The sequence below is a fragment of the Cucumis melo genome, chromosome 4, assembly GCF_025177605.1.
Source record: "Cucumis melo cultivar AY chromosome 4, USDA_Cmelo_AY_1.0, whole genome shotgun sequence".
In the NCBI taxonomy this organism is placed as follows: Eukaryota; Viridiplantae; Streptophyta; class Magnoliopsida; order Cucurbitales; family Cucurbitaceae; genus Cucumis; species Cucumis melo.
The window spans coordinates 29,660,828-29,677,040 of record NC_066860.1 but is presented as its reverse complement, the minus strand read 5'-3'; the positions used below and the strand labels follow the sequence as shown (position 1 = coordinate 29,677,040).

The following is a 16,213-nucleotide window of genomic DNA, read 5'->3' as shown; positions in this document are numbered from 1 at the left end:
CACAGTATTGACTTAATTTGAAAAATAAGTTTGTAAATAATAAACAACAGAAAATAAAAAGTTACAAATGGACTAGGAGTAAAATTGTCACAAAATCAAAGGAGTGAAATTGTTTAATCGGAGACTAGGTTGTTTTTAAGTTAGAGAATTCTTTAGTCGAACAATAAGTATATGTCTCGACTTTATTCTTCTTATTTTTATATTGGGTGAAAATTTAGAAGAGATGAGTGAAATTGTTGAATTTAATTCTATAATTTTCATATCAGTGTTAAAATATATATATATATATATATATATAGTAGTATGAGCTTCTCTCAAATGTTAGTTTTTTTCGGCTTTAAACATATGTGTATTATGATTAATTTGTAAGTTTGTTGACGAAAGGCGTGCCACTTAGAATATATACATATGTTTTCTTTAACAAGTAAACATAAACAAGAGTTAAATAAGGCCCATTTGAGTTGCACAAAAATTAAGTTTCAAATGATTTTATGGTTTTTGGTACTATATGAATGGTCTAAATACGCCCATAGATAATACATTTACAATCTAGTATGAGAGCTTTGATCTAGGAATTTATATGGATCAAAGCGAATATTTCTTGATCTATACCGAACTGGTCGATGATAATTTTTACTTAGCTTAGGAGAAGAATTTTCATGAGATCGAGTTGTTGTGATTGCATCTTAAATGCCTACACAATGTTGACTCTTTTATAATTGTTTTGAATTACATCATTTAATGGGCGGTGTCATATTGACAAAAAGTTGTAGCATAACTCTACCTATGATGTTAAAACATAAAAATGACTCAAATTTTGATTACTTTTGTGTGTATTATGCTTCATTTCACTAATCACAACTAATACCACAATTTTGATTTGTTTTTACTAAAGATCACTCTTAATGCTATAAGAAAATCATGCTTTTCTTCTAAATAACTCACCTAAACACATGCTTATATCTAGCTATATCGTAATTTTTTTTTGTTACAATAAAAGAGTACGATTTATGTCGCTTGTAACAACAGGTTTATATTCCTCTATCCTCATTTGTACTAGTTAAAAGATATATATTTGGAAGACAAAGTCAACTAAACATAAAAAAATAAAAATAAAACACACTGGGATAATTAGACCGATGATAAATATGAGGAGTGCAATTTAAAAAGTAGTCTCACGTATAAAAATTTTATGAAAATAACAAAATTATATTCTTAATTTCAAAACGAGCATTTTTAAAAATATCAAAATATTAAAACTAGTTATAGAATATAACAAAATTCATCAAACTCTCTATAACCTATTTAAGTTTTTTTTTCTTCTATATTTTATAAATAGTTTCAATAGTTTCTATATTTTTTTACTCATAACAATTACCCATTTCAAAATAGTGTGATGATATAATTTAGAAGAAATAAGATCCATGCTTAAAAAGATGGGTAACACAAAATTAGTTACACTTGATATTCAATCAACATTACGAGCTTGGCAAGAGTTTGCTATGTCTATAAAAACATATGCATCTCGTCATATATCTAAATGGAACTTGCTATAAACCCAATTTTCCAAAAAAAAATTGCAATGAATAACAATTTTAGGAATAAGAATTAAGAACAAAACAACATTTTTAAAAATTTAAAAATATAGAAAAATATATAGATGATAAACTTAGATTTTTTACAGATTTTATAGTATTTATATATTTTTTAAAATGTTATTGTATACCTTAAAATTTTAAATATATATTTCCAACTATTCCAAACAAATCTTGACAAATTTGGTGTGCCTCTAGACGCAGCCCATATTGGAGACACAATTCACATGACCCAATAAAGAGAAAATTTGACTATTTAGAACAAACCTTCTAAATAACTAATATTTCATTAATAACTTTGTGTAAAATGCCTTTTTGGGGCCTAGAAGTTTGAGGCACTATTTAATTTCGTCTTCATGATTTTCAAAATTAATATTTTAGTTATTAAAATTTGGAAAAAGTTAATATAAAATGTGAAAAATGTTCCTAAATCTAGTTGAATTACTTTTACATTTAATTGACCAACTAAAGAAAAGGTAAAGATTGAATTTTCTCTCTCCCTTCTTTTCAACCCTTGTCTTCTGATACGCAAAAGAACGTGATAGACCAAAAGATTTAGTCGAAGTTAGTCGTTTGAAGAATGAAAGGGATCCGTTAATGTTAATTTTGGAAAAATTTCAACTTATAAAATCTTAAAATATTTTAAATAATTAAGTCGATAGACCAATTTTTACTCATATAAACAATAGATGTCAACCTTTGTTAAACCAACCATAGTTGATTATAGGTCATTTTGGTCAAAGAAAACCAACTTAGTACGGGCAATAAAAAGATCAAAGTTGATTGCAACTTGTTCTTCCTCTATAGATCTCTACTCTCTCATCTTCATGTTTCTTTCCATATCTTTTCATTGTTACTTCTCTTATTGCCTATCATATTGGTTTTGTCTTTTATTCGTATTTATTTTTTCTAGCCACCAAAGATTTTAAAGGAAAGATGGAGGCAGGAGGAAGAAAAAAACGCGGGAAGGGAGACAAGGAAAAAGATAAGTAATACAAAAAGGAGAAGAAAAGAGAAAAATACACCTCATCTATTAATAAAAATTCCTACCTTATTAAAATTTTGAGTTCTTTTAGTTATTTATTGTTGTCTATGGATAACTAAAAGATGACTAATAGCTCCAGAGATGAATGAAAAATGGTTTTCTACGTACATTAACATGTTATGAAAAGATTCAATCCACTATAAGAATCACCCGCACCCTGGATAGAAGCTAAACTTTTGCTACTAGATGCTCTCTATGTTTATGGTTCGAAACTCACACTTTGTCCTCCTCGCTTGCTTCTTGGTGTCTTGGTGGCCTTGCAAAGGAATCTATGACAACCACTTCATGCTCCATGCTTGTCACCCATGCTTTGTGGTTCAATACTAATATAACTTTGTTCCTCAATTTCTTGCTCCTTAGCCTCTTGTAAAAGAAGCCACAATGGTACTTGAACCTATATGTGAAAGGGGATTGGGAGACAATTTTACCATTGAGGTAACTTCTAGAACTGATATTATTTCGAATATATGTAATATAAAGACCATAAAATTAGAGTAGCTCGAGCTCCTTTAAATCTATGCCAAATCCACCCGTGCTTAAACCATGACAACGAACCTAATCAAACACAGGATGGAAAAAAGCTACAAGGAAGATGCAAAAGAAAAACCGAACAATAAACCCACGACGTAAATAACAGTCAAATTCACTCACAAATCATTTTAAAATATTTTTTAAACTAAAATATATATATTTAAAGAATTTAAATAAGAACTAAAAATACATAATTTGAACAAAGAATCTATTGATTCTTTATCTATCCATAGTTAAGTTTATTGACCATCTTTTGAATATAAAAAGCAGCAGGCATATAGAGGACCTCAAAGAGGACCAAAATGACATTTTGAAAAGAAAAAAAATTATTGAGTAAAATATAAAGAAGGAAAAAAGTAAAGCATTAGAAGAAATTATGTGGGAAGAAGATAGAAAGAAGAGAGAGAGAGAGAGAGATTATCTCAACATATCTTCATTTTAGTTCACTCTTGTGGACTCTGTCCAGAACTTCTGCTCTGGGAAGCCTCTTCGTCTATCTAATAACTCTTTCGTTCCCTTCCTTTTTCATCTGATCTCCTCGGAACAACACCGGGAAAAAGGCAACGGGTACGGCTTTGCTGGCGACTCAAAACAAGAATCAAAGAACATTTCATTTTCCTCTTCTCTGTTTCGCTTTTATTATCAGCGAGCATCAATGAATATGGAGCAGTATCTTCTGAAAGACTTCGAAGTCGAGCCAAAACATCCTTCAGAGCAAGCCTTGAGGAGATGGCGATCTGCCGTCTCAATCGTCAGAAATCGGCGACGGAGGTTCCGAAACATTGCAGATCTCGACAAACGCTCCGAGGCTGAGAAGAAGAAACTCAAAATCCAGGTTTGATTTCTTACGCCTATTAAAATCTCATGATTCATATTCATATTCCTGATTTCAATCTCCACAATGTCGATTTCTTTTTTCTTTTTTTCCTTTCACTTGCCTGTTTGGCTACTGAGAAAATGCTAGAAAAGTAGGTTACGTTTTAGTTTCATTTAGGTAAACTCGAAAAGGTTTTAGGATTCTGAGTTCATTTTTTCTCCTCGATTTTTTCCCATTTTTACGCAAAGATATGTTCCTTGATGAATAGTTTTGAGGAAATAGGATTTGTTTATTTCGACGGGTGGTTTTAACCATCCTGGGTTTGGCCTAGCATAAAGATAAAAAACTTTATCTTAATAACTAATCTAGAGGCTATAGCTTTAATATATGCCGGCCACATTCAGGTCAATGAGTTGTCTCATGGAATTAGAGAGCTCAAGTTGACCCTAATCTTCATGTATATAAGAAATATCAAGGGTGGTTGTGAATTTTCATAACCACCAAGGAGTTGGGAAAAATCTGCAGTCAAGGAGGAACGTCGATGCAGATGCCAAACGGCGAGTAAAAATTTGTGTGGGTCCCTTTTCTAAAATAAAATAAAGGTTAAAAAATCACTTTATATGAAAAATTGTTATGAATAAAAGAAAACTATTTTCATATATCGAGAAAAGAATAACTGAATTGATTTTAGAAAATTTATGACATTTCCAGTATACATGTTAAAAATAAATTCAGATATTAGAACATTAAAATCATTATTACTGAGTTAATTTTAGATAAAATAAAAACATCCCAAATATCGTATAATAAAATATCATAATTTACCTATATTAATATTTTATTATATTCATAAATATTTTCGAAAGTTTTATCGTCAAAATAATTTTAAAAGTTAAATTTAAAATTTATAAAAAATATGGCAATGAAAAATTGCAAAAGCGAAATTTCTGACTAAAATTGAACTAATCTTTAGATGAAGATGATGTTTTAATGGAAACTAAATGAATAAACAAATTAATTAGGGTAGGTCCCATCGTGGTTGAAACGAGTCGGGTGGGCCTGAGAGAGTAATTTAATATGGTCGACATAATTGGTTGGCTTTTATTTACCATTAACTTTAATTTTTAATTGTTCTTGATCGACTAAAAGTGAGAGATATTTTCCTTTCAAAATAGAAAAGAAAAGAAAAAAAAACTAAGAGATATTCTGAGTGCAACAACTTTTTAGTCGAAATTATATAGCTAACAAATAAAGTTAAGCTTTACTAAAAAAATAAAAAATAAAAAAGTTAAGCTCATAGTTGCCATAATGACTTGGAAAGTGAGGATGAGGACAATAATGCATTAGTTTATCAAAATTCAGATTTAATCTTACCTTTGGTTCAAGCACATCAATTACCTGAGTCATTTGAATATGAATTATAAAATATAATAACAATACAGAGTTAGAATATCATGTTCTTAACAAAAAATCATAACATTGCATCTATCTTTATTTAGTGGATTTTGTTTCATTTTAGTTCACATGCTTTTAATATGCTTTCAACAATCGTAATTTATCATGTTTTTAATAAATCTTAAAATGGTTTTTCAATTTTCTTTTCTAAAATAAATGTATTTAACAACAATAGTTTACCTGCAAGAAGAATATTGCATAGATATTATTTTCCAATTTATAAAGAAGATGCTAAATAAGTTTGTTTTTTTTCAAGAAATCAACCAAAAATTAATTGCAAGCCCTAATTTTAAAATTTATTCAAAGTATATAAAATGTAATTGAACATTTAAAAATCAAAACAAAATAAAATTTAAAGTCGAGGATCTAAAACGAGGTTTTAATCTAAAAATAATAATAATATTATTTCTAATAAAATTTTTAAAAGAATGTCAATGAGGATGGTGGGAAAAATGTACATCTTTGATCCAATCGAGCATGGCCAAGTTCTGATATGGTCTTTAGAAATATTTAGGTATCTTTAAAAAAGTCTTCAACTCTGAGCTAACATTTCATAGTTTTCAAACGGAAATATTTCAGTTGATTAGATAATTAATTGAACTCAAAACAAAATAAAATGACCTCTTGCAGTTGGTCGGTCATGTGCAGGTCATGTGATGCCAATTTGTATGGTTGACATTTGATCTGACCAATTAGATCGTGACATCCATTATTGAAACTTTTTCTACTAATCGTTTGTTTTCTTTATTTGAGTAATTCTTTTTAATATATTTAATCATATAAATCTACCTTTTTTCTTTAAAAGCAGCTTTCGAATAAAATAATAAAGACGGCGATTTATAGAATAGTGCCTTCCAAAAAAGCATTAAAATGTGGGATATTTTATTTTACTAGCATTTTAACTATTTATCCAATAGAGATTTTTTTTTAATTTGATGACTTCTATCTGTCTGTCAACAATATTATCTATTTTTGATAAAATATAAAATTTTGATATATTTTATAAATATTTCAATAATTTTATCTTTTACAATAAATTTACTTTATTTTGTTCTATAAGTTTAACTTTTAAAACATGTTTCTTTACCCCGGCAGAGTTAGTTTTAGAGGCAGGACTTTTCTTAGTTTTTTTTATTACGTTCATAATGGAATTTTCTTTTTTGAGAAAAACGTACATAATGGAAATTAAGATCCTGTTTTTCTGGCGACATGTTCATATTTCTAAATCAATAATTTCATCATGACTTACTATTAAAATTCAAAACTTTGTGGCACAAATCTTGATTTTGCCTACTTTGTATTTTTCACCGTTCACTTTATTAGAAATAAATGACAAAATAGCGGGAAAAGCGAGAAAATTAAGATGGGTTTTGTCGTCAACCATAAAAAATCTCTACTGCCTATGTGAATGTGCAGAATTCTTCCTCTTTCAATTTTATCAACGTGATGTCAGCAACATCTAAAAATGAGGCAGAATATAAAATTTATTTATCAACTTTTTTTTAGCGTAGTTCTTGGAGAGTAGTACACATTTTGAAAATGATGGCAGGTAATGAATATTATGGGCTAATATTTACAAAAAAACATCAAGTTATTGGAGAAAAGTGGTTGGAAATGAAACTGCTTTCATTGACAAACGTGGAAAAGCGCGTGAAAGAAGAAATTTCCTGGAAGCTTCGTGGGACAGTTTACGGTACATTAAAATTTAAAAGGATATTCGGATTTTTTTTAAATAAATAAAAAAGGATAGGGTTTCTTTGGGGAAGTTATTGTAGTGGGGGGCCAAGTTGCAATTTTCAACCTCTCGTGTGGGGGATGAGAATGGATACCTTGTCTTCTACGTCTTTTTTGGATATAATTTATTCTCCTTAAAATTATTGTTATCTTTATTTATTCTCTCCACTTCTTATCTTCTTCTTGTTAACGTTGTGGACACGAACAAGAAGTTGATAGTAGTGGTGTACAAGAACGGTCGGTGTCGAAAAACTGACCAAAAAGATAGTGTGGAATTCGATCTTATGGTTTTGTGATTTTTCTTCATTTAGGGTAGTGGCTTGAGAATTAAGCAACATGAAAAAAAAGGGAAAAAAATCAATCCCTAAAGCAATTGGCTTGGGCCTGAGTTAGTAGTGGGGTTGTTTTATATTTATTCTTTCTTAAATAAATTAAGAACAAACTATATATGTGTATGTATGAGTATCTCGATCAGTTTTCTATTTATTTTTGTAAGTTAATTATTGACTGAACTAATTGAACCTAGTTCAATTGACCCTAGTTTGGTTGGTTTCGATCGATTGGATCGATTTTCTATGCCTTTATGTATACTCTAATTGGTATAGTGAGTTATTTTAGCTAATCATATTTGAGTCTCAAATATTATAATAGTTTATAATTAGTATAGTATATAATATTTCAAAACTTTTTTTCTACGATACTTATTATATTTCGCTCGTTCTCTCTTTTCTTTTTTCTTTCTTAATTACTATTAACCTTTTTCTTATTCAAACAAAAATAGTTTATCCCTCAAATACAAGTTATTATAGATTTTAAAAAAAAATAAAAAAACTAAACTTTTTAATCTTTATTGAAAAAACTATTAAAAAGACAAAATTTCATTATATAAAAATGAAAATATTTTGTTCACTTCGTTATTTTTAACAATTTTTTATTATTATATCCGATACTAAAATCACCCTAAACCCTCGTTATTCTAATCCACCACCAACAACAATGACCAACTAATCAACCCCTTTGTATTTGTGTGATTTTTAAAACTTGGGTGCTCCTTTGAATATACTTAATATTGGTGCAACTTATAGTTTAATAAAACACTGTCATATGGCATTTTTATTTTTTAAAAGTTGTGTATTTTTCAAATTTCTCCTTTGTGTAGCAGAGAAGTGGGGAGCACAGGAGTAATAATTGCTCTTTTCCCTAATAGTTTTGACATTTTCTAATCATTTTTGAATTTAAATTTAGTTAAAAATATTTTTAGTAATTCAAAATCAATTTCAACGGTATAAAAATTATTTTGGAAGAACTGAATATTAAATAGTGATTAATTTTTAGCTATTGACATGTGTAGATAACTTTTAATATGATAAAAATAATTGTGACTATTTCAAAATTACTTTAATATCTAAATTAGGTTTGTGTAATAACTATTTTGTTATAGATACTTTAGAATGTAAGAGATATTTTTCGATAAGAATCGTTACGAAAGTTAGTTGGAAGAATTTTAACGAATGATCTAGAAAGTGATGATAAGTGTAAGGGTTTGATCGCAAGAAAACTCCTTCATGTTAATTTTAATGTGCATAAGTGATAGATGTGTATTTAGGTGTATCGCAGTCTATCACAGATAAAAAAAAAAAAATTTACTATATTTATAAATAAGTTGGTTCATTTTACTATATATAACATTTCAGGGAAGAAATAGATAAGAATCTTATTTTAGAGAGATTAGAAAGATATAATAAAAGTTCACAAAGAGAAAAGCGGAGGGATAGGTGAAATTAAAAGTGAGAACATGTTTTTTGTTTTTAAAAATCTATCGTATAAATCCAGAATAAAAAACTAAAAAGCTAGGGATTATAGTTTTGGTATTTAAATCTATTTATGTTCAGTTTGAATCGTATACGGAAGTGATTTTCATAAGAGTTGTACTATCAACCTAAAGGCTCGATCCTCCCAACTCCATCTACGTATTGAAAATAAATTACATTTATCATTCTCACAACCACATTTCTGTAAGTGATTTTGTTAAGTGATAGTTATTCATTTGCAGGTTAGAATGTTCAGTAGACACCTGTAAGAATTTGGTTATATATTGATCTATTGCATTAATTAAAAGAAAAGAGGAGAATTTTTTAGAAACAAGAAGCACTCTCTATTTATTCAGTAGGGAGAAGACCGAATTGCAGCCACAAAAGAGGTAGACTAGAATCTAAAATAATTCCCATTTAAAGTATTTTACTAGTTCTCTGTATCTTGTCTACCCTCTTAAAGTTCACAAAAGAATACCACAACTTGGATTAATTAGATGGAGGGAGTAATTACAAAAAGCAGATGCGAGCTCCATAATAAACAGTTATGCCCAACCAACTCCACCAGTTTCTCCTTCCAAAAAGCGTTAGACAAACTTTGATTACATCACTTTGTTCCACACTCCAACTTCGACTACTTTTGTTGTTGTTGCCAATTGTGTAGATCAAACAGAATTTAACCATAAGATGTCCATCTGAAGAGAATGTTCTTCCATTCCCAGTTTTGTTTCCTTTTTTTGATAGATACTTGTAGACAATTGTTTAAAGTTTATCTTTCAATGATTTCCTCCCAAGGCATCTCCAACTAAGTTCTTCACCACTCATTAGCTTTGCATCAGGACCTTTTGCTATGTCACCCTTTCCATGGGAAATTAATTCCACAATTTGAAAACTTACTTAAGGCTGGTGGCTAGTTTTAAGACTAGATTATTTTATAGATCTCGATGGCTGTGAATACATTGTCTATTGCCTTTTCAATCTTGTAGATAGGGTGGACAACTTAAATGCCTGTGATCTTGTTTAGTTAAATATATTACTGATTTCTTTCTCCATGGAACTGTACTACAAAATTTCCAGCAATTACTTTATCTAAAAAATTATACCACGTTTTCTTTTCATCTTTTTTCCTTCACTTTTCTTTACCAGGAAACAATTCGAGTTGCTCTTTATGTTCACAAGGCAGCATTACAATTTATCGATGGTAATGGCTTATATTTACTCTCAATCCTTTGATATTGTATCACAGTTGTTAGGTTTTTATCCTTTTCTTTATGTATGTTGTACTCTTGTGCAGCCGTGAATCGGGATGAGTACCATCTGTCAGATGAGGCTAGGAATGCTGGCTTTAGTATTCATCCAGATGAGCTTGCATCCATTGTTCGTAGCCATGATTACAAGGCATTGAAATTTTATGGAGGTGTGGAAGGACTTTCAAGGAAAGTTTCTGTCTCACTAGATGCTGGTGTCAGTGAAAAGGATACGTCCAAGAGACAAGAGATTTATGGTTATAATCGTTACACAGAGAAACCTTCCAGACCCTTTTGGGTGTTTGTATGGGAAGCATTACACGACGTGACATTAATCATCCTAATATTTTGTGCACTAATTTCTTTAGGCGTTGGAATTGCCACAGAAGGATGGCCGAAGGGAACATATGATGGTTTAGGAATTCTACTCAGTATACTATTGGTCGTCTTGGTTACTTCTATTAGTGATTACAAGCAGTCTTTGCAATTCAAGGATCTTGACAAGGAAAAGAAAAAAATTTATGTTGATGTCACTAGGGAGGGGCTGAGGAAAAAAGTTTTGATCTACGACTTGGTTGTTGGAGACATTGTTCATCTATCCATTGGAGATCAGGTTCCCGCTGATGGGGTTTTCATATCAGGATATAGTCTACTAATTGATGAATCCAGCTTATCAGGTGAGAGTGAACCAGTGAACAAAGATGAGGAGAAACCATTTCTTCTATCAGGAACCAAAGTGCAAGATGGATCTGGAAAGATGATGGTAACAACAGTTGGTATGAAAACTGAATGGGGAAAGTTGATGGAAACTCTCAGTGAGGGAGGAGAAGATGAGACTCCATTGCAGGTGAAGCTGAATGGTGTTGCAACTCTTATTGGTAAAATTGGATTGACTTTTGCTGTATTGACATTCCTGGTGATGACAGGAAGGTTTCTTGGGGAGAAAGCTGCTCACCATCAATTTACAAAGTGGACTTCAAGTGATGCACTGAAACTCTTAGATTTCTTTGCTGTTGCAGTTACCATAATAGTTGTTGCAGTTCCTGAAGGTTTACCACTGGCAGTGACATTAAGCCTCGCCTTTGCTATGAAGAAACTGATGGATGAAAGAGCACTAGTTAGGCATCTGTCTGCATGTGAAACAATGGGTTCAGCCACTTGCATTTGCACAGATAAGACCGGGACATTAACCACAAACCATATGATAGTTAGCCGTGCATGGGTATGTGAAAATTTTATGGAGAATAAAGACCATGGAAGTGTAGACAAATTGAAATCAGAGATCTCTGAAGACGTTTTAGGCATATTATTGCAGTCCATATTTCAAAATACTAGCTGCGAAGTGACTAAAGATAAGGATGGAAAGAACTCAATTGTTGGTGGAACACCAACAGAATCAGCACTACTAGAGTTTGGCATCCATTTGGGTGGAGATTTTCGTGCCCAACGTACAGAATATAAGATACTTAAAGTAGAGCCTTTCAATTCTGTTAGGAAGAAGATGTCTGTACTTGTAGCGCTTCCTAATGGTGGGGTCAGAGCTTTTGTCAAAGGTGCATCTGAAATAATACTAAGTATGTGTGACACGTATATAGATTCCAATGGAGAATCTATTGATTTAAAAGAAGAGAAGGTAAATAATGCTACAAATGTTATCAATAGTTTTGCCAATGAAGCTTTGAGGACGCTTTGCTTGGCCTTCAAAGATATAGGGGACTCTAGCGGCAAAACTATTCCAGATGATGGATATACATTAATTGCAATTGTTGGGATCAAGGATCCCGTACGCCCAGGCGTCAAGGAAGCCGTTAAAACTTGCTTAGCTGCTGGAATAACTGTGCGTATGGTCACTGGTGACAATATTAATACGGCGAAGGCTATTGCTAAAGAATGTGGTATACTAACAAATGATGGTTTAGCTATAGAAGGACCAGACTTCCGTAATTTATCTCCAGAACAGATGAAGCAAATTATACCAAAAGTCCAGGTTCACTCTCTCAATTTTGAATTTAGTTATATCTGTTTTTTCTTATAATATGGTCGTGTATTTTATTTAAATTGCTATGGATATAGGTGATGGCTCGATCCTTGCCACTGGACAAATACACGTTGGTTAACAATTTGCGGAGTATGGGCGAGGTCGTTGCAGTGACTGGAGATGGGACAAATGATGCTCCAGCATTGCATGAGTCAGATATTGGACTAGCTATGGGAATTGCTGGGACTGAGGTCTGTACATGAGCTAAGTAAATAGTAGTGGTATAATTGCTTGCAACTGGCTGGAATACAGGGTTCTATTTTTGATTATGAATGAACTCATTTTAGATTTCCTTTTTCTTTTCTGCCTCTGTTATATGGCTATTGTGCTTGCACAATTAATTTTCACGTAGAAAAGAATCAGAATGAAACATTATTTTCAGTACTGTGTTCAGATTTTTTTTTTTTAGAGCAACTTAATTCAACTTTTCAGACTACTGAAAACAGAAATTTCTATTAGTTTACCTCGCAAGAATTTCTACTTCAAAGTCCTGGTATTTGTATCAAAGCTGATTTGAACTCATACTGCAATATCTCTCGTCTCCAGACTCCATCTAAATGTAGTCTATTAGCTATGTTGGGGCTGATGAAGAGGGGAAGAACATTCCTTAAGCCTTATATTGAAGATTGATTGACTTGATAACTGAACTTTATCATGTTAATGATTTAAAATAGAATCACAACTACTAGTGATGGCTGATATCTTTATAATCACCCGGTGATTGGTTGAAAGAGTTTAACAAAGAGAATTATTATCATTATTACGTCTCTTTAGTTAATGTTACTATTTGTTTCATATGGTTTCATTGGATGACTTACAGGTGGCCAAAGAAAATGCTGATGTCATCATAATGGATGACAATTTTTCAACAATTGTAAATGTTGCGAGATGGGGGCGTGCGGTGTACATTAACATACAAAAATTTGTGCAGTTTCAGCTAACCGTTAACATTGTTGCTCTGGTGATCAATTTTGTTTCTGCTTGCCTCTCAGGTGTATTCATCAACGAAGTTGCTCCTTTATGTAAAACCATTTGAAAACGACTAAAATTGATGAATTCTTTGTGTCCTACCCAACTTTCAGGATCTGCTCCTCTTACGGCTGTACAGTTGCTTTGGGTGAACTTGATTATGGACACTCTTGGTGCTTTGGCTCTGGCCACAGAGCCTCCAAACGATGGACTTATGCAGAGACCTCCAATTCCCAAGGGGGTTAACTTTATTACCAAAGCCATGTGGAGGAACATTATTGGTCAGAGTATATATCAACTTGCTGTTCTTGCTGTTCTTAATTTTGGGGGAAAGCAACTTCTTGGACTTGATGGATCTGATTCCACCATAGTTCTAAACACTTTGATTTTCAACTCATTTGTGTTCTGCCAGGTATGCGTATGCCCAACACACTGTCCATCAAAATTGTCTCATGCTTAATTTTCAAATACTTTGGTGTTTACTCATTTGATTGAATAAAATTCTAATTGTCATAGGTAGAAACAGAAAAATAACAGAGAAATTAAAAGGAAACAATAAGATTGATAACACAAGAATTAACGTGGAAAAACTCAAAAACCGAAGAAAAACCAGACTAGGAAAATTCCACTGATTTTTCTTTTACAATCAAACAAAAATCTCCTCCCTGACATTTTGTCCAAAGCATTTGCCATGCTTACTCCCTTTTCCCCACTCTCAAACTAGAGAATACAAAAAGAATTTCAATAGAGTTCGCACGCTCAAGCTTAACTTGTATCTATTTGGGACTATTTGAAACCAAAGTCACAAGCTCCTTTTATAGGAGCCGATCACTTAAACTTCTCTTATGTGAGACAATTGTACTTCTAACATTTTGTCCAAACTAACACTTTGATACTTAAAAATACAAAAAAGAAATTTAAATAGAGTTGGCACATCCAAGTTTAAAGATTGGAACCTAAGTCATAGACTTCTTTTATAGTGTACTTAGAGTCCATCACTTAAACTTTTCTAACGTCCGACAATTGCACTTCTAATATTTGGCCAAAAGTCAACAAATTTTACTCTGTTGGATGGTTGTTATTTGCAGGTTTTCAACGAAATTAACAGCCGTGAGATAGAAAAGATCAACATATTCCGAGGGATGTTCAGCAGCTGGATATTTATGGGAGTAATGGTAGCCACAGTGGGGTTTCAAATAATAATTATAGAATTTTTGGGAGCTTTTGCAAGCACTGTACCACTGAGCCGGGAACTGTGGGGACTGAGTGTGTTGATTGGATTTGTGAGCATGCCAGTTGCAATTGTGTTGAAGCTCATCCCTGTTCGTAAAGAAGAAGCATTCACGGCCCAGCATGATGGCTATGAACCACTCCCTTCTGGCCCAGAGTTGGCTTGACCTTCAGAGCTCTAAAACCACCAAGCAAGACATCTGAATTTCTATTGGGAATCATAAAGAATGGACTTTGTTAAGCTTGAGGTGTGAGTGTGATCACAAATTTTTGTCTCATTAACAAAGAATGTTATTAATTATTACCACTTCTCTTTCTTAACAATTGAAAAATAAAACAAAATGTTTCTTTTTTCCCTTCTTGGTGTCTGTTTGTTTTTGTTGAACAAGAGCACCTTAAGAAGGTAAGTAATGCAAGACCAATTGAGCTATACTACATGTGTAGAAAAATTATCCCTCCAACACTATTTTGGGGGGAAATTTACTTTTTCATATTTTAAATTCTTAATGGCCTAAATATGTGTTTTTTTCAATTTAGTTCATCACCCTTTTAAAAGTTTCCACTTCAAATATCTAGGATCTATGGTCACAAAACATACATTTTGTGGTGCAAGTTCATCTCTCTCGACTAGTTTAGGTGAAGAGGATATGTTACCAAGAGAACCCACATGTTGCGATTGTTTCTCTATGGCAAGTGGTTTATTTTGTCCCAGCAAGTGTGTCGGGGTCAGAGACGGAATACCTACGTCTTTGAATTGATAGAACGACCATTCTAAGTAATCGTAAGGAGAGGAGACTAGGGTGAGGCACCAATCGTTGTAATATAGTTTTTGGTGATATGTTGAGTTTTCAAATTCTTTTATATGATTTTGAAGACACATCTTAATTGCATTAATTGTATCAAGTGTTAAACTAAATGTAAGATATATCAATTAACTTGTTCTATTTTCAAAATTTTGATACGATTTTGGGGAGGAAAAGAGTTTAGGGGAGAAAAAGATTATAATAATCCTATGATTATAATAATCCTAGTGTTATGATAATATATGTTTTTGGGAAAGAATACAAAAGATAGTGTTATAATAGTATGTGTTTGGGAGAGAGATTATGATGGTAGTGTTATAATAATACGTGTTTGGGGGAAGAATCATGATTGTAGTAATTTAAAACCAAATAGGGTAATTAGAATGGATAACAATTTTTAGAATAATTATTAATTATTTAGCAATATTTTTTAAAAAATTGCAAATATAGCAAAATCTATGATAGACTTCTATCGTTGATAGATTCCTATCGTTTATCCCCATCATCAGTCGAGTTGGCAAGGGCACAGACGAATCTGTCTCGGACGGAAGGACTAGCCTCAAGCTATTTCTATTAATGTAGGGTCTTGCAGTGGGTATTCTCATAAGTGAGTAGCTCTTAGCATCTTTCACTCGGTTCCCCAACTCCTATTATTCGTACTCGTATTCAATCTTTCGTCAGCCCCTTTTATCAGCGATAGACCAACATTTGCTCATGGTCTATCAGTGATAGACTCCTATCATTGATAGATTTTGACAAATTTTTTTATATTTGCAATTTTTTTAAAATGTTGCTATATACTTGATTATTTTGAATATAATGGTTACATTTGCAACTATCCCTAAAAAATAATAATAGAATTTAGATTGAGTTATTTCGATAGAGTGATGTAGGGTTAGTAAGAAAGTAAAGAGAAAATAAGATAGAGTTATTTAGGG

At 31.9% G+C, this 16,213-nt stretch overlaps 1 protein-coding gene across 1 annotated transcript; it reads left to right on the top strand.

Moving 5' to 3' along the window:
- The first annotated feature begins 2,618 nt into the window (after positions 1-2,618).
- On the top strand, positions 2,619-14,828 carry LOC103486940 (calcium-transporting ATPase 4, plasma membrane-type-like). The gene is made up of 7 exons (XM_008445105.3): positions 2,619-4,006; positions 10,135-10,189; positions 10,283-12,222; positions 12,309-12,464; positions 13,094-13,265; positions 13,356-13,654; positions 14,331-14,828. The coding sequence occupies exons 1-7, from the start codon at positions 3,827-3,829 to the stop codon at positions 14,637-14,639; spliced, it is 3,111 nt and encodes a 1,036-aa protein (XP_008443327.1). The 5' UTR covers positions 2,619-3,826; the 3' UTR covers positions 14,640-14,828.
- Positions 14,829-16,213: the final 1,385 nt, after the last annotated feature.